General features: G+C 42.3%; 1 protein-coding gene across 1 annotated transcript in view; it reads left to right on the plus strand.

Annotated features, from left to right (window-relative positions):
• Positions 1-20,000, plus strand: part of LOC135113516 (uncharacterized) — a 179,935-nt gene that overhangs the window by 145,218 nt on the left and 14,717 nt on the right. The window contains 4 exon segments of the mRNA XM_064028755.1: positions 12,210-12,214; positions 12,217-12,348; positions 14,150-14,185; positions 15,159-15,308. Coding sequence (XP_063884825.1) covers positions 12,210-12,214; positions 12,217-12,348; positions 14,150-14,185; positions 15,159-15,308 — 323 coding nt within the window.

The raw sequence follows: 20,000 nt of genomic DNA on the forward strand, positions 1-20,000 counted from the left end.
AAGGAAGATTAAAGATGAGGGTGTTTTATTAATTTCTTTCTCACTCCAAGATACAAGTGTTGAGATGTGAGGGATGTAAAACTGGAACTTGTATATCGTTCTATCCATAAATGTTGTTATGTTTTAATCTTTTGTACTTTTTTTTTTTTTAATATTAGAATGTAGGATATCGAGTTTCAGGAATGGCTCACCTCAAAAGTATTTTGCATGATGTCCTGTCCGGAAGTTTTTAAAGGTTCCGTTCCGGGTTTCAACTTTTTTCTTTTTTTTTTACCGAGATATAGATAGCACCGTATAATAACAAAAATAAACAAATAATTAAAAAAAAGTGGATGTCGGTTGAAACGAATAAAAAAAAAAAGATGTCGGTGGAAACGAATAAAAAAAAAATAAACTAGAAAAGGTGACGAAAGAAGCAGATATTTAACACATGTCGAAAAACGGAAAAAGTAAAAGCGAAAAGTGATATGATGAAAAACAAGAAAAACACAAAAACTTACCTACATATAAAAAGGCTGAAAATGAACCTTATTAAACGCGAATGATGAAAGAGAGGAAGCCGAAGATTAAACGAGCATACATTGAGCAAAGGGAAATGGAAAACGAAGATGTAAAGGAATACTAAGGGATGAAGAGGATTAAATAAAAGGTAAGAAAAATATGAGATATGACGCCAATTAAACGTGGAAGAGGAAAAAGCGAGAGAGAGAGAGAGAGAGAGAGAGAGAGAGAGAGAGAGAGAGAGAGAGAGAGAGAGAGAGTAAGCAGGCAATCAGACATACAGATAGACACAAGAAAACAGAAACAAAACAGACATATAAACATCAGGAAAAAAAAAAGTAAATAGAAATGTGAAGGGTAAGAAGGAAGAGGAAAGTGAAAGATATTGAAAAACTATGACACGAGATGAACGAAAATAAGTGAACAGCAAAATAGGAAAAAGAAAAAAAAAGAAAAACAAAGAGAGTGAAATAAAAGACAATATATATTTATAAGTTCACTTGAATAGAAAAACGTATGAGTAAACAAGAACGCACAAAGAAAAAATAAAGACAGAAGATAAAAGAAAATAAAAAGAAAATCTAAACTGAATAAAGAAAAAATAATTCTCCAGGAACTTGAAGAAAGACGACAGTCGGGAAATTAAAAAAAAAAAGTAAAAAAGAATAGAAGAAAAGAGGAAAGAGAGAGAAAAAGAAAGAAAAAGGAGGAAATAGAGGCAATGGGATTAGGGAGCGAGGAGTGAATACGTAATTAAGGAGAAAGGAGGAGAATTGTATAGAAAAGCGAAGGAGAAAAGAAGAGGAAAAAGAATAGCCCAAATCTTCAGCTTGTGGAGGAAAAAAGAGGGACAAGGCCGGATTATGGAAGGAGAAAAGCAGGGGAGGGAGGAAAGTCTGAGATAGCGCCTTTTCTTCGTGAGACAGTAAAGACGATGAGAGAGAGAGAGAGAGAGAGAGAGAGAGAGAGAGAGAGAGAGAGAGAGAGAGAGAGAGAGAGAGAGAGAATGTGGTGATAAAATAGACGAAGAAATAAATGAACAGATAAACAGAAAAGGAATGTAAGTGAACGGAATGAAAGAATGATAAACGAACGAACACAGTGAGAAAAAAACATAGAGATATAAATAGATAGACAGACAGGTAGATAGATACACAAACTGATAGAATGTCAAATAGATAGGAACACACAAACGGACACAGAGAACTTACAGAAACAGACAGACAACAACGAATATAAACATAAGCATAGAGAGAGAGAGAGAGAGAGAGAGAGAGAGAGAGAGAGAGAGAGAGAGAGAGAGAGAGAGAGAGAGAGAGTTCCAAGTCACTGTTCACTGCTCTGTAATATATATCAGCTTCATGAATCTCTTGTACATATCACATAACTTTCGCAATGGGCACAACTTTACTATTACATCCGCTGGGTCCTCTGTGCCTCTTCCTCCCCTAGGCTTTGTGAGTCCCATCGTGCACCAGGTGGGAGGTGAGCAAGGAGACACGTACAGGTAATGTGAAAGGGGGAGACGGTGCTGGAAGAGAAAGAAAATGGAAGATATTGGAGGGTTTCACGGATGGTTGGGATTAAAATCATACACAAATACAGGAAATCAGGAATATAATGTGTTTATTTGTATGGGATATGTTAGGGGAGGGGGGGAATGAAGGTACAGGTAAATAAGGAGGAATGGAAAGTAAAAGGAAAGATTCAGCAGGGAAGAATAATACAGGGAAATAATACGAAGGAAAGGAAAATAGAAGGAAATATTAAAGAAGGGGAAAGGAAGAAACACTCAAAGGAGGAAACACAAAGAAATATTTAAGAAGGAAAGAAAAATACAAGGAAATATTATGAAGGAAAGGAATTATTATGAAAGGAAAGGGAGGACAAGGAAATATTAAGAAGAGAAGGAAAGTGCAAGGAAATATGACGAAGGAAAGTAAAAGAAAAGTATGAAAGAAGAGAAAGTACAATGAGGAAAGAAGAAAAGAATGGAGATTTTTTTTTCTCAAGTGGCAGTATTGTTAAGTTCCAAAAGGCTGTCCAGTTATTCCCTCTTCATGAAAAAAAGAAGGGGGAGGGAAAAAGGAAAATTAAGCTTTCCACAGATAGAAAGAGGAAGGTGAACTGTATGTATTGTATAGGTGAGTGTTATTGTTATTTACCTTATTACCTGAGGATAGTAACCGTCCCATCACACTCTTCTGTTTCCCTTCACTACGTTAATTTTCCTGTTTTGTGTGTTCCCCTATTCACCGTTTTTTATTAGTAATTATTTCACATATAAATTTTGATCTATTTCCCATTTCAGTAACTAACTTTTTTTTTTACTCTATTTCCTTCCTGTTTATTACCTTACCTACCATAATAATCTCTCATTATCCCCTTATTCATCTTTCGTGTCAATTAATTATGAAGAAAAATTAATTATCTCGTATATTGATTTTCTCCTGTTTCCCTGATTTTAGTAATTGTCACATTTTTTCACTATTTCCTTCCTGTTTATTACCTTATGTACCTTAATATTGGCCATCATTCCTTTATTCAACTTTCTTATCAGTTAATCAGGAAGAGTAATGAAGTTTCTCACATCATATTTTGTTTCCCTTATTTTAGTAATTGCCTCACACATTCCCACTCCATTTTTCCTTCTCCACATCACCTATCAAAATACTGGCTCATCATCCCCTTATTCACCTTCCTTATCATCTTATCAAGAGTAATTATTTCACACACTCATTCACTCCTATTTCCCTCATAGTGTGCATTGCCTCAGCCAGTATAACACTCTCCCTTACATTAACCTCCCTCTCCTGCTGCAGTGTGTTTCCTCCTCATAATGCATCGCTTTCCCCATAATGCTCTTGTACCCCACTCTCCCATAAGGCACCGCTGCTCCTCTTCCTCCCTCAATATTTCGTCCTAGTATTGTATCGTTCGTACCATAATGTACCGCAAAGTTTATCATAATGCATCTCCTTTGCCGTAATTCTCTCTTGTGTACCGTGTCTCTCATAATTTACTGCTTCTGTAATATTTCATGCAGTCACAAACCTTCATCTGTACCCATGCAGTAATTCTCTCTCTTCGGCCCTTTTGAGAAACACTTTTCCCTCTCACCACGACTTTCACAGGCCACAGAGATGATTAGCTGCGTTTTTAAGAGTATTTATCCTTTTGGTAATATGAAAATGTTGTTAATCTGTCACTAGAACCGTAAAAACGCACTTAAAAACCCGTGTACCTTCCACTAGCCCCTTTTGAAAGTAATGGAGGCATAGGTGTTTCAGAATATAGTCCTTTTCACCATATCTCTTATTGATTACTACCTCTACTGTAATATATCATGCTGGTCACGTCAACCGTAACATAATGTATAGTCTACCACAGCGCGGTATCTCACCCTTAACACGCTCTACCTTCTCTAACACCACCCATACCTCGCCTCCGTGTCTCGTCAGTTACCGTAGGAAGTGTAATTCTGGGATAAGCCTCAGTTTTCCATCGCCACTCCATTTACCTTTAATTGCCTATCGATCAGATCCAAACGGTCACTAGGCAACAACGTCCCTTTCACGGCCCTCACTCACCCCCCTCGCCCCCAATCAGGCCTCGCTCGGCTATGTACGGCGCGCTGTTATGGTGAGGCTGCCACGGACACTGAAAGACTTGTACTACGTGAAAGTTCTGTGTGTGTTCATGCGTTTGCCTTTGCTGTGAGAGAGAGAGAGAGAGAGAGAGAGAGAGAGAGAGAGAGAGAGAGAGAGAGAGAGAGAGAGAGAGAGAGAGAGAGATGGGTGAATATATTGATAGGCAGTCGGATACGTAAATAGGCAAAGTGAGAAACAGACGGACAGATAGACACAGAGTCAGACAGAACGACACGCAGACTACATTGGAGAGAGAGAGAGAGAGAGAGAGAGAGAGAGAGAGAGAGAGAGAGAGAGAGAGAGAGAGAGAGAGAGAGAGAGAGAGAGGGGGGTGAGGTATAAATTAAAACTGGTGATTCCATATTTTTAATGAAATTTGCCCAACATTTTCAGCAAACAAGTATTTTTCCACGCTTATTTAGTACCGCGGAGGGGACGAGCGATGTGTCCTTGCCACGCACCACAACACATTCATTTAACACACCACCACCACCACCACCACCACCACCACCACCACCGCCACCCGGAAATCTAAGGGGCGGTTTTTCCTACTTGGGGATCTCGCCTCACTCATCATTATTCAGGCGCCTCCTCACGTCCCCAGGCTGCTGTCGGAGAAGAATCTGGGCCAAAATGATGTAACACGATATCCGTACTAACCTGAGAATGGCACAACTATTTTTTCCCCGCGAGTCCCCCGCCAGATGTCGCCGCGTGATTGGCTGGCGCGGCGTGACGTCACCAGTGTTGTTCCCGGTGATGAGGCGTTTACAAGAGTGCGACAACATCATTAGGTCCTTATAATAGACGACTGCGTAGTTGCCTCTCAGCGAGAAAATTATGCCCCCCTCGGGATGTTTTTTTTTTTTTTTTTTTTTTTTTTTTCTTTTTTTTTTTTTCTTTCCATTCGCGAAAGCTTTGAAACCCAAAGGAATTTATGGACACTCATTAAAACCGCTTGTTATGTAAGACTCTCCGACACAAACACCCACACAGGCTCCTCAGGGACGCGGCGAAAAAGTCCACGCCAGTGTTTTGTTTCACGTGATGCATCGGTGCCCACTAGAGGCCATAGGTGAGGTCTGCAAGGCGCCTGCACCAGTAGTCAGAGTCGAACTGAGCAACCCGCCTCACTCACGTCCTCTGCGCGTACCTTCTTCCCTCAGTCTTGCGTACATCTGTTGAGAATCTGTTATCACGTTTTCTAAGGAGATTGTCAGCAGATAAAAGGGTTTGGGATTAATGGAATGTCCAAAATTGAGTGAGTCCGCTAGATTAATTTACTTCTGGGCGTGACTGTACAACGCAATACATTTACACAGCTCCATTTTGGATAATAGAAATGTACTCATATCACCTCAGCTGTGTTTTGATGCAGTGTTCTTATGTTTTCTCTTAAACTTGAGGTGAAAGTTATGATAAGTTGGTCATTATGATTCCTAGTCCTTGATTTTGCTCCATGATAATCGTAGATGATGAAACTTTTGACTGTCAATGCAATAAACGTAACGATAATTTCATCCAGCGAACGAGGTTGTGAAGTCTTGTTTTCCTTCTTATGAAAGCACAGTGTGTCACATTCTAAACATTGTGACCTGTATTCTTAAAAAGCTTCTCATCAGAGCTATTTTCTGACTATGGAGATAACTGTTGGGTTCTCATGGGGTGTTTTATTAAGCACTCACTACACTCTTGAAAACAATCTTGAAAACCCCAATAACTCCCACTACAGCCTGTTGAAAGGCGAGGCACGGCCCTAGAAGTCACGCGGCACATTTTACTAAGAAACAAACAAAACTCTGCGTGTCCCCCTCGCCGGGTTTAACTGTGTTGTCTTCGGGAAATGAAAAACGAGGGTCCTGTCGACGACCTGTCCGCCCTGGGAGAGTGGACTGCTTCGTGTAAGGCGAGCCAGGCGAGGGGCAGTCTTGGAGAGCTGGGTGCAGAGGTAACCAGAGCCCACGGGTACTGTCAATGAGAGGGATGAAAGGAAGGATACTGAAGGGGCAATGCATGAAAAATAATAGTTCATTGTTGATTTGCCAAGGAAGTTACAAATATATGTGCCGATATACCGTAATATGTCAACTTGGCTTACGATTATTTAAAACGTAACCATTTTATTGTAAAGCTAATCATGAAGTAAAAGTGTTTGCCTAAAATAATAAATGATAAGATAAAGAGGAGAGTGAAGTTAAGTAATTGTATAAGTGATTGCATAAAAATTACACTGATGCAATAATGGCAGGGAGGGTTGCAGAAAGGAAAGTGAAGATGGAAAAGGGCGTGAAATAACCAGTCGTAAAGAAATGTTAAAAAACGTATTGTAAGTAAAGTATGAACATTAACGCCATAATTGCAGAAGATGAACATACACCAAGCACGACACACAGTTACCGGCCATGACGGGAGTGGCAGTAACAGAAAGTACAGGAAATTTTAAAAAAAGGGAGTAGAGTAGAGAAAGAGTGAGTAGCACAGATAACAAGTAGCACAAAAAGTAAAACCACGCAAAAAATGTGGATCAAAACGAATCGATGTCCAGCGAAAGAAAGGAAAGGAAGCACACTAGAAAGAACGTGAAAGATGCATAGGACAAAAAAACACAACGTCGTTCCTTCCTGCGAAAAACGAAGCTTCACTTGTTGCATATTTGACGAGACACCAACGTATTTCACTCTTTCAGAAACACGCGCAGGAAACATGAAACAAAGAGAGAGAGTAAATATCAGACGCTTCTCCATCCGTGTCAGGAGGCGAGCGGTAAAAATTAACACGCGTTGCTCGGAAATTATGAGCACACGTTATTCAATGTAGCGCCGGTGTTGAGAACGCGGAAGGGAAGTGCAGTGGCTGTGCTGCAGAGAGGTAAATACTTAGCAAATAGTGAGAAAACTGAGCCATATGATGTTAGTAAAGACAGTGTGTTAAAAATACTGTTATGTAAAGTGAGTGCAAAGTAAACAGTGCCAAGTGCAACACACTCACTGTGAAAACTTGAAGGGAACTGCGACGCAGCTGAAGAGATAGAAGGGAAAGAAGCTTTGAAATGCATACACTCACAGAGAGAGAGAGAGAGAGAGAGAGAGAGAGAGAGAGAGAGAGAGAGGAGAGAGAGAGAGAGAGAGAGAGAGAGAGAGACGCAACACAACACAATCAAAGAAACGAAAGGAAAACAAGCCTTCACACACACACCCACCCACCCACCCTCCCTCCTACCCACACACACACACACACACACACACACACACACACACACACACACACACACACACACACACACACACACACACACACACACACACACACACAGAGACGATCATCCACTCAAAACCAAGGCAAGGCAACAGTCCCAGAGAGCTTCATCAACACGCAGGCTGCAATAGGAGGAGACGGCGGAGGCAGGCGCTGAGTGGCTGGGGAGATGAAGGAAGGTACGAAGGTTACGTCAGGGCAGCGAAGCCTTGACGAATAGCAGAGGCGTGGCGGTGCAGCGGCAGGGAGTGAGCGATGCAGTGTGGGGTGTGGGAGGGAGTAAAGCGAATTTTGTGGTACCAAACCCTCTCTCTCTCTCTCTCTCCTCTCTCTCTCTCTCTCTCTCTCTCTCTCTCTCCTCTCTCTCTCTCTCTCTCTCTCTCTCTCTCCTCTCTCTCTCTCTCTTCTCTCTCTCCTCTCTCTCTCTCTCTCTCTCTCTCTCTGTGTGTGTGTGTGTGTGTGTGTGTGTGTGTGTGTGTGTGTGTGTGTGAGCTTTTGTTTTGGTTGTTTCGATGATTTATATGACTGTTTTTGTTCTGTGTGTGCGTGTGTGTGTGTGTGTCTGTGTTAGAGAGAGAGAGAGAGAGAGAGAGAGAGAGAGAGAGAGAGAGAGAGAGAGAGAGAGAGAGAGAGAGAGAGAGAGAGAGAGAGAGAGAGAGAGAGAGAGAGAGAGAGAGAGAGAGAGAGAGAGCAAAAATATTTTCTGGGTGCAAGAGGTGGCTGCGTGCCTTGAATGGAGAGAGAGAGAGAGAGAGAGAGAGAGAGAGAGAGAGAGGAGAGAGAGAGAGAGAGAGAGAGAGAGAGAGAGAGAGAGAGAGAGAGAATGACTGACAGGCAAAACGAACAAACGGGCAAAAAGATAAACAAAACATCAGACCCGTAATCAAAAAATAAATCTGAAACGTGCAGAAAAATCACGAAAAAACGAGTAAAAGACACAAAAACAAGAGGAAAAAAAGAGATAATGAAAAGTCTCCCACACTCTTCCAAAGGACTGAAAAATAAAACCAACAGTAATAGCTCGCATCTCGTCGTCGGCTTCATTTGCATCCTTAATCACAACAGTAATGAAGCCAATTTAAAAGTTAGCCAATCATCTAAGTTTTCCGCGCTGAGCCGAGCCACGCGGGACGGAAAAAAACACAAACATAGATTACTTTATTCACACAAACAAAATAGCCTCGAGCAGCACCGGGAGGATAATGAGAAATGATGTTTAGAAGAAGTCCACATTAATCAAACCACTTGGTATGGAATTGTATTGAAAGCTGTACCATTACCGTAGTTTGTTTTGGTTTTGTTTTGTTTTTCCTCTGCTTCCCTTTTCTCTTGTCTCATCACTTTGTTCCTTCGTTTTGAAAATACTAGATGACATTAAAAGTTACTGACAGTTGTTTTGAAGTTAATGTTTAATGCAGATGTACCTACACAGAGAAATTACAAACATCTACCACTGACAAAAAAAAAATCGCTATAACTATCGAACAATGACTAGAATTCTTGATTTTTCGAAGTTCTTGAAATCTTTACAAATCCTTGAAAATGGACCTAAAGTTTCAGAAAAATGTGATCTATAAAGGTTCAAGGATCCTTTTTTCCACGATATGCAACAATTCTCAGCACTCAGAGCAATGTATGAAATCTTTATAAGGACGTTAAAAGAAAGAACCACAAAAAAAAAGATAATACATTTTGTAATTTGTCCTGTATAATGATTGAATGCTGCTGTAGAACTAGAAGAAATGCCTCAAAATGGGTAAGAATTATGGAAAGATGTGTCGGGGTAGCAGTGAAAGGATTAAGATCTCAAGGAAGCTGTTTACAAAAATCTTTAAAATATTGTAGAATTGCACAGAATCCTCCAGAATTTACTGAAGCGGGTTAGAATTGCTTGAGAATTTTACGGAAGCCATAAAGTGCAATTCGTAATCTGGCTTGATTGGCTAAGGATCGCCTCAGTAATGCATTTTTGTGAAGAAAATTGCTTAATGGGTTTGGAGGAAAAAACACCATTAGTCTCTTAAAGAAGGCAGACAGAGAGAGGGAGGCAGACGGATGGCGGTGAGAGAGGAGAGGAAAGAAGTGAGGGACTGAGAGCTGAAATGGATGGAAAATAAAGATTGACTGAAAAAAAGATTAAGGATAACTAAGCAAACATAGAACACTGGTACCCACAAACCCTGATGAGAAAAGAAATACATAAAGATGAACCAGAGAAGAAGAGTAATGAATGATGATAAGAGAAAGAAAAGATAGTTAAGGAAAAAACATATTGCAAAAGTATTTTTCTGAATGAATGAATGAAGTAGTAAAAAAGGATAAAAATGTAAAGGAGGAAAGAAGAGAAGATAAAGAAAGAAAACATTAGGAAGAGGAAGGAAACGATATAAATAACCTCCCTCTCGAAACTTTTTTACCTCTCAATCTTGTGCCAGTCCATCACACACACACACACACACACACACACACACACACACACACACACACACACACACACACACACACACACACACACACACACACACACACACACACACACACACACACACACACACACACACACACACACACACACACACACACACACACACACACACACACAGGCCAGACCGTGACCCGTTAAACCATTCTTTTCACCTCAGCATCTTCGTACTCCACTCACATTCAACACCCGGGAATTAAGTTTCATCCCGAGGAACAGAAAAATTCCTGACGGGGCATCTTCACACACACACACACACACACACACACACACACACACACACACACACACACACACACACACACACACACACACACACACACACACACACACACACTTTTCTCTTTCTCTTTCTACCTTCCTCCTCCTCCTTATTCTCCTCCTCCTCCTCCTCCTCCTCCTCCTCCTCCTCCTCCTCCTCCTCCTCCTCCTCCTCCTCCTCCTCCTCCTCCTGCTGTTCTTCCATTCCTTCCTAGCTATCTTCCTTTTTCTTCTCCATTTCTACCTTTCTTTCGTTTCCTCCTCCATTTCCTCCTGTCTCTACCTTTCCCTCCTCTTCCTCCTTCTCCTCCTCCTCTATACCTTCCTCTGTCTTTCTTCTTCATTCTTACATCTGTACCTTCCTCACCTCCTCCATCTCCTCATACCACCTCCTCGTCCTCTTCCTCCTCCTCCTCTTCCTCCTCCTTCCTTCTGATGCTGCTCAACTCGACGAAAACTTAGTCTCCGCCTCGGGGTCACATGTGAGGGAATTCTCAGAGCATCCGCGCCTCCTTGCCTCCTTTGTGTGTGTGAGTGAAGAGAGGGAGAAGGAGAGAGGGAGGGAAGGGGGCAGCCGTTCTCTCGCCCTCAATCGGACGGACCCTGTACACGCGTTTCTCATTGGTGACAAGTTGTTATTGCGTAGAGAATAATTGATTGAGGACTGTTAAGATGCTGTTATTCTAAGTTATTTTTCCTGTGTTTTAATCGTAGGTGTTTAGTGTGTCAGTTATTTCCCACGTGCACTGTCTCATTGGCTTCAAGTTTTATATTGTGTAGAGAATAATTGATTGGTGAAGACTGGACATATGCTTTCAGTTTCTATCATAATAAGAGTATAGTTTTTCTGTGTGACAGTGCTTTGGTGTTGGTTAAATATTCCCGCGCGCACCTTCTCGCCCGGACCCTGTACATGCACTTCTTACAGGCATCAAGTTTTTATTGGGTATGGAATTATTAATACTGGACGTTTCCTCTCAGCTTCTATTATTTCAAAGTACCTTTCTGTCCAATAAATCGAAGTGTTAGTTCGTTAGTTATATCGACAACGGTAGATTCATACGAGGAAAGATGATGGCAGACTGAGTTGTTGTTTTTTTTTTTTTTTTTTTTTTTGGGGGGGGGGGAGGGAGTGCTGTTTGGCGGAGAAAAGATGAAGTGAAAGACTGGACACGTGCTCTCTGATCCTACTAAGATACTCCTCTGTCTGTTAATTGCAGGTGTTACATTATATTGGCAACAGTGGATTTGTGTAGGGAAAAGGTGCGAAAGGCTGAATTTTGCTTTGTTGATAAGTTTGAGTAAGATGGAAGAGTAAGGTAAATGAGTCAGAAAAGAGCTAAACATCGGAGCCTGTAATGGCTGAGGGGGGATGTAAAAAATGATGGTGTTTTCAAGTTTGTGAAGATGAGAAATTAAGACATACAAGATAAAGTCTTTACTGTAATATACTCATATATGCACATAACTTATCTGATTCCCGTCCTAGTTCTCTCTCTCTCTCTCTCTCTCTCTCCTCTCTCTCTCTCTCTCTCTCTCTCTCTCTCTCTCTCTCTCTCTCTCTCTCTCTCTCTCTCTCTCTCTCTCTCTCTCTCTCTCTCTCCAGGAAGCGACTGTCCTAAAATTACCGTCTTTGATCTTTGTCACGCTGTTCCTCATTAGTCTTCTCTTCCACCTTGATACATTCTCACTCATTGCCCTCCTCCTCCTCCTCCTCCTCCTCCTCCTCCTCCTCCTCCTCCTCCTCCTCCTCCTCCTCCTCCTCGTAACGGTTTTCATTTTCATTAACTTCTCTTTTATCTTCCACTATCACTTCCACTTCACTCGCTCTTTTTTTCTTTTTTTTTTTCCTTTTTTGCATATTTATCTTATTATCTCTCTCTCTCTCTCTCTCTCTCTCTCTCTCTCTCTCTCTCTCTCTCTCTCTCTCTCTCTCTCTCTCTCTCTCTCTCTCTCTCTCTCTCTCTCTCTCTCTCTCTCTCTCTCTCTCTCTCTCTCTCCCCACCACGACCACCACTACCACCACCTTCCCTCTGACGTAAGCTGCAACCCGTCCGCAGGAAACGAGACTCCGGGCGCGGCCAGTGTCCCGACGTGCTGGGCGACCTTACCGAGTCGGAAACTTCTGACAGCGACGGCGACTACGCGAGGCTGCGAGACGTGTCCTTCCCGGGGCCCACCAGGAAGCTGTCCAACAAGGTAAGATCGAGATGCGTTTGTTGGCGTTCCTTTCGTTCACTCAACCACGCAGTTTATCCACCTCGCGGTTTTTCCCTGGTGCGCTCTCTCTCTCTCTGTCTCTTTTTTTTTTTTTTTTTTTTTTTTTTTTACGATTTATTTTATTTTATGCCATTCGTTATGAGGCGGGTCTTTTTTCTCAGTTTTTTTAGTCTTGCATTTTTTTTTACTTTTTCTTTCTTTCTTTTTTTCTTTTTCTTTTTTTCTCTTTTTTTTTTTTTTTTTTTGGCCTGGCAGACTCCGGGTCGCATAATTCTGACTGTGTAATTTGGGTGTCATGATTTGCATCCCTCATCACGTTGCCTTCGCTGAATTTGGCTCCCTTATCAGCAGACGCGCCCAAACATTCACGGTTCTGCTGCTTGGCGTCCCTCATAAGCTGTGCCCTTCTCATAACTAGAGTATTCCCATAATTCGCTTCCCTCGCAAGTTGCCGCCACACACTAACTCGCCTATGGAATAAAAAATGGGAAGTTTGAAGGCTTTCTGGCGTGATCAAAGCCGCTGGGCGCAAGTTAGGCGAGTCACAAGAACCGTCGTCAGATATTGGCTCGTATTTTCAAACGCTTCGGGCACTCACTCTCTTAGTCAAGGGCACAGCGGTGATTAGCCGGGTAGGGGTTGCTTTTTCGTATTGGTGATGCAGGATTCTTGGTAAACTCTCCCTAGAATCATGAAAGCACTCTTGAAAAACATCCATTAACTTCAGTAAATGGCACAGTATTGATTAGCAGGATTCTTTATCTGTTTATTTATTATTTACTGTGAAAGATGCAGGCGATCAACTCTCACTCGAATGAAAACGCCTTTGAAAACCTCAATAACATGCAGTAGTTTGTTAACAGTAGTTGAGGTAAGACGCAGGAACACTTGAGAATACTGGCCTTTGTGTTATCACCTTTTTTTTTTTTTTTTTTTATCGATCACTGGTGTAGAATTGTTAAAATCTAACTAAAATCATGAAAGCAGTCTTGAAAACTCACAGTGACTTCCAATGACGTAGTAATGATTATTTGTCTTTTTTATGGATTTTTTTTTCTATGGATAATGCAAGATTCTCGTTAAACTCACGAATCCTGAAAGCGCTCTTGAAAACCTTAATAATTTACACTTGTTTATTAAAGGTAGTCGCGGTAAGGCGCTGGAACGTTTGAGAATATGGACCCATGTATCGTCGCTTTTCTCTTTTTCCATCAGTGGTGTAGAATTATTGTTAAAAATCTCTCTAAGATCATGAAAGCACACGTACACTTGAAAACCCTCACAGTAGCTTCAGTAAAGGTTATAGTTGAGGTGAGACGCCGGAACTCTTGAGAATACGTCGCTTTTGTTTCATCCATAGTACAGAACCATTGTTAAAACTCTCACTGGAATCATGAACGCACTCTTGAAAACCTTCCTAATAACTTCAGTAAAAGTTGTTAAAAGTATAGTTGAGGTGAGGCGCCGGAACGTTTGAGAACACAGGCCATTGTGTCGCCGCCAAGTATCCCGGACACCTGAAAGTGGCAGGTCGCTATTTTTACCTTAGAGTTTCCCGGGCAACATTAATTTCTGGCTGGTGTAAAAGGGAAAGCTAATATTTCTAATGGCTTCCCCGAACCGCCATTCTTTTATTATTTTACTTTTTTTTTTCCTTTTAGTACCTCTTTTAACTTTTTTTTTTTTATGTTCCAATTGCTACTTCACCATGTAACATTTTAAAACCTGAGTTGTGTGCGGTGTTTGGTGGTACATTCTTTTGTTGTTATTTTTTTTGCAGGTGAACGCAGCCCGGCAGATTATTTATGTCTTACAGGTAAATGCGGCCTTTGTTCTGCTTGTGTTTTGTTTTGACACTGACGCGAAGGTTTGGTTGAAGCTACAACTCCTTGCCTACATAACTAACCTTAATAAACACAGAACATAATAGTAATAAGCTTCTCCATCAACTTTAACATAACGACGAGTGAAGACTAATATTTTTGTATTCCTAACTTTAATATGTACTTGTAGTTTTATCTTTTTTCATTACCACGAGACTTCATTAATCATATTCTTTTCATTAACTATTCATTCATGTCCCAAACGCGAATGAATCGTGATGACTTGAACTACAAAGACTACAGTTAATTAGTTGGGCGGATAAAAAGTACCTCTCTATGGAAGACTCTGTCCCACCAATCATTCTTTTCTAATCCCTTGGGGGCGCAACCTCAGGAGCCGCGGGGAGGCGCTGCTATTCATTATGTACAGCCTCAGCCTCCCTGCCTCCTCCCGCGCCTCCTGCTGCTGCTGCTGCTGGTGTGTGTGGCTGGAGCAGTGAGCGCTAAACGAGGGTACTTTTTAGGGATGAAACTCTGCCTCCAGCCCTGCCAACACACACACACACACACACACACACACACACACACACACACACACACACACACACACACACACACACACACACACACACACACACACACACACACACAGCACGCACGCAAACACATAAAATAAAAGTATAAGAAAAGGACAGACATTATTTATAACATGATAACAGAAACAGTACTAAGCCATACATTACTCTCTCTCTCTCTCTCTCTCTCTCTCTCTCTCTCTCTCTCTCTCTCTCTCTCTCTCTCTCTCTCTCTCTCTCTCTCTCTCTCTCTCTCTCTCTCTCTCGTTAAGACGTAAGAAACACTATACATGAACTTGCACAGATTACACACACACACACACACACACACACACACACACACCAGAGAATGAGTGTGGATAGGTCACCGTGGCCGTCCCTCCCCTGGCAGGAAGAGCAGGCTGAGGAAACTAACGCAAGAGGTCATGCTGAAGTCTCCCAACCAGAGCCCGAGTCTTTGTCAGTGGGCGGAGACTTCCCAGCCCCGCCCCCCGAACTCACTGACCCCGCCCATTATCCACCCCCACCCTCCACGCCGCCAGTAAGTAATGCCACCCATCGCTCGCCCCTCTCCTCAGCCTGCCAATGTATAATACTGTCTGTCCTCTCCTGTCTGGCCTCCGCTGTCCTCTTTTCTTTCCGCTCTGGTGTTCCGTAGGGGATTCATCCTCTTAAGTTCGTGTCCTGGATCTTCCTATCCTCCTAATCCTGCCTTACTATACTATTTTTCTTTTTTCTTTCTCTCTTTTTTTTTATCCTGTCTTCTCTCTCCTTATCTTTGTCACGTTTCTTTCTTTTCATTTTTTTTTTCTTCTTGCTCTCCTTCACTTTCTTTTATGTTTAGTTCCGTCTCTTTATCTTCTCTTCCTTGTCATTTTTCATCCTTTCACATGATCCTCATCCTTATATCTCCTCCTCCTCCTCCTCCTCCTCCTCCTTCTCCTTTGCATGTTGTGTGTGATCATAGATGTCTGTACAGTTCTTGTAACATGTAAACTTAAACTGTTTCCAATCCTTCTTGAGTCGCTTCCCTCGTCCTCTCCCTCTTCCTCCTCCTCCTCCTCCTTCTCCTCTTCCTCCTCCTCCTCCTCCTCCTCCTCCTCTGTGGTAGTCGATACTGGCTTCTGAGTCCCCGTCCGTTGTTCTTTATAGGCGGAAGATGACGTCTTGCTGTCCACTCCCCGCTGTATTTTTAACCTTATCTTGCTATTGTAGTTGTAGATGTTTTCCTTAACGTTCGCCTCCGCTGAGTGACCCATCGATGTAGTGTTTTTCTCCTCGCCATTTACTCGTAGCTTCCTCAACGCAGCCTCCGCTCAATGTTTTTTTTTTTTTTTTTTTTTTTTTTTTTTTTTTTTTTTTTTTTTGAAGGAGTAGTTGTTTTACTTACTCTTGTTGTTTGTAGTGGTCTTGTTTCACCTTCTTCAGAACCTAATGAGGAGATTAATGAGGGGCAATTTCCGATCATTGTGGCTTGAAAATGATTGTTTTACACGCAAGATTTCATTCATGGATTTCTTTTCGCCTTTTTAATCATCCTTAAAGATCCTCGATTAGCGTGCTCACAGATGATGCTTAGCGGTAATTGAATTTGACGTTAAAAGTAATGAATGGGAAACTTATCTTCTGTTTCGCTCCCAACGAGAAAAAAAATAAATAAATAAAACGAATGGTGAAAAAATAGTACCAATCTGTGGTTCGATTTGATGTTGAAGTAATTATTATGGAGTTTTTTTTTTTGTTTTTTTCTTCAAGGGAGCAAAAATAAACTAACAATGAAAATTCTGCGCATTTCTATTTGATATTGATGGTGGAAGAATAACTATTACTTTCTTTTTTTTCTGTAGTCCTTAAAAGAAGAAATGGCAAGCAAATTAGAGTATGACACTTAGCGGCTAAATTTGGCGTAAGAATAGCACAGTATATGTATTTCTCTTCACGTTCCTGATGAAAAAATAATTAACAACGAAAAATTGTGCATATCATTAGCAATTGTCTCTTTTCCCTCGTTGTCGCTATCTATCTGTTCTTTTCCTCTTTCTTTTCCACCTCATTATCTACTTACTCTTTTACCTCTTCATCGTATCAACCTGCTCTTTTTTTTTACCTCTTCATCTTATCTACATGTTCTCTCCTTCACGTATCTGTTTTTCCTCCTCCTCGTATTTTCGTGTTCGCTTTTCCTCGTCGTATCTAAGTGCTCCTCTCTCCTTCAAGTGTCCGTCTGCTCCTTTTCCTCCTCGCCGTACCTGTCTGCTCTTTTAGTTCCTTATCTCAGGGTCGGGGCATCGTAAATCTGTTTGTTATGTCGCTGGACGTGTAACCCTCCCACTCATATTTATGCATGGCCTGGGAGGTGGAGGGCCGTCGGCAGCAGCAGGGCGTGTAGAGGCCGCCACAAGAACTGCAGGAGGGAACAGCCACCGCCGCCGCCGCCAAGAAAATCAATGAGGGCCACTCGAGCCTCGCCTTAGTCGGGTGCATTTTCAATTTCCCTTCGAGGTGCGAGCAAATAGTGTCTGGGTTTAGGGAGGAATCCCCGGCGAAACTTGATCTGCCATTCCGATTGAAAAGACCAGGATAGTGAACACGAATGAGCAAGGCGCCGCTATACCCTACAGGACCTCCAGGGCCACCACTGCTGCAGGTTTGCCTTTGAGGGCGGCAGTGTCATCACTATGTAGATTGCAAGATGGCTCGAGGGGTACATGGATCAAGTGAGAGATATCAGTGAGTGAAGACCACGCGCGTTAGAGAAGCAGCGTCTCAGAAAGAAAGGGTTGCAAAACACTGAAGCGAAGTAAATGTTTCACACGCTCTCCGTCACTCCGCTTCTGTCCTCACGCGACGAATTTTTCATCCTAAAGCCGTAAGGATTAAAAGGAATCTAAAACTTGGTGGATGCTGCATGAAATCTATACTTTAAACTTTTAGATCATCGTGAATTTTGAGCACAAGGATACGAGTTAAAGAAATTACAGGAGACAAATTTAAGAGTCTGCAGCTCTGGGTGTGGGTGACTCAAGCTGTCCCGCTTGTATGTCTGTTGATGACGAGTTCAGTTACTGCCTCTGAAAGAAACTGGCTCAAATTTTGTATCGGGTTTTGTACCAGAAACTGATAAGACAACTCTTGAAAGATTAAGAACTGGTGAGGCGACAACCATACGGCTGCGTGACAAGAACACCTTCCAGTTTCTGAAATGATGACGCAGAAGTTAGGGAAAGATGATTTTTTAATTTATTACTTTTCACTTCCATATGGACAGAACATTACGTATAGCTCACAATTATTGAAGAGCAACTATTAACAACGATATGATTCTATTTTTTTCATGGCAGAAGAGCACTGGCCAAGGATAACAAAACTGATGAAAATAAAGCGCCTGTCCCTAAAGAAGACAGGCCGAGGGCAGGTCCAAAATTACCTGGAGAAGTGTCTTGAAACCTCGCTCTGGAGAGAATTTGTCACACGCAGGAGGAAATATAGAAGCAGGCAGGGAGCTCCAGAGTGTACCAGTATAAGGGATGAAAGATAAAGATTAGAAAAACCAACTCAAATTTTAAAGGAAGAAGAGGACATGATAGATTTCCTCCCTTCACTCCACCTGTCCACTTTCCTGCATCCCACACACACAATGTCAGCCTCGACTATATATTCATTCCACTAATCCTGCGGCTCAAGTATCCATTTGTGGAGGCGGTGGTGTGCTGGGCGGCGCTCGGACGTGGTGATCTCGGGAATCCGAATTCGAGTCCTACCGAAAGCTGGCCATTTTCCGAGCTTTCGCCGAGCAGCCGAAGAACACCAACGTGCCTCTGCAATGACGGCTGTACTGGGGCGCTCTGTGGGGCGTCACGAGCTTTTGCAAGGGCGTCACTCAAAAAATGTTTCACCAACTATGCTTCCACAAATGTAAAAGGCGACTACCTAAGCCTTACATGAAAGTTGCAGCAAATATTTCCTATCAATGTTTTAAGCCAAGAGCATGAAAATTTGATGAAATATATTTTGCAACACTACATACATTGATCTTCCCCTGCCTCCTCCTTGCTGTGCCTCAAGTCCAGGGCTGACCTCCAGGCGACAAGAAGGAGGAGGAGGAGTTGACAGTGAAGGCTGCATTGTGGTGCGGAATGATGTCACGTTTTCTGTTTGTCGCTTGAAGTGAAAACGAAGATTTATATTAACCCCGTCTCTCTCTCTCTCTCTCTCTCTCTCTCTCTCTCTCTCTCTCTCTCTCTCTCTCTCTCTCTCTCTCTCTCTCTCTCTCTCTCTCTCTCTCTCTCTCTCTCTCTCTCTCTCTTATGCAGTGATCCCAATGGCTTTTCAGGCTGTGTTAAAGTTATGTTTGCCTTTTAATTACTGTGTCGCAGGGAAGACTGGTTGTTCCGCTAGGATAATAATAAACAGGAAATTATTATTTGTTATTTTCTATACAGCGAAGCGTTAATCTGTCAGGTTTCAGCGACGCGTCAGTCCAGCGTGAAGGTGACTGTGTTGGATTTTAGTCTCCCTTATTTTCATAACATTTTGGCATATATTGCTGGAATAGATTGTTATATTTTCATTGTGTCTATCACATGCAATTACTTTTGTCCTATCGACCTGTTCTCCATCTTATTTCAAAGGTATGTTTTCTTTGCGACACAACGAGCCATGCTGCCCCTCACTGAGGCGTGCCGCCAGTGGAGACACCTGGCTGAGTCAGGTCAGCGCTGAGTCTTGCTGGGCGAGTCTTCCGTCCGTCCCCGGAGTTCCGCCTTTTTAGCTCATATTAGTTAACACTCTTCCCTTTTTATTGTGCTTTCTTTGGCTGTATACATATATTTGGTAAAGTATATGTGTACGAATCATTATGTATTAACTTACACCCAATTGCACTGAGTGACTGGTACAAGCCTCGCCTGCTGTCCACAGGACTTGGTTACCCACTAACAACGGTAACAGTGGCATGCGTGTGTCCGCCGCTCACATCTAGTGACCCTCCATATGTGCCATCCGTTGCAAATCACAGAGTGGAGTGCATTACTGAGGGCGTGTGAAACATTTTGACACTGAACACTACACTTGGAGTAACTCCCTTACATTCTGTTCACCACGGCGACCCAATGCTGAACTCCCAATCTTCTGGATCCGAAACTGCTGACAAGGCTGCAGGCTTTTCTCCCTCCTGCCTGCACGCTCCTCACGCCTCCTGTCTCACTCTCTGCCATTACCTTGCTGTGATGGA

This window comes from Scylla paramamosain, chromosome 26 (genome assembly GCF_035594125.1).
Source record: "Scylla paramamosain isolate STU-SP2022 chromosome 26, ASM3559412v1, whole genome shotgun sequence".
In the NCBI taxonomy this organism is placed as follows: domain Eukaryota; kingdom Metazoa; phylum Arthropoda; class Malacostraca; order Decapoda; family Portunidae; genus Scylla; species Scylla paramamosain.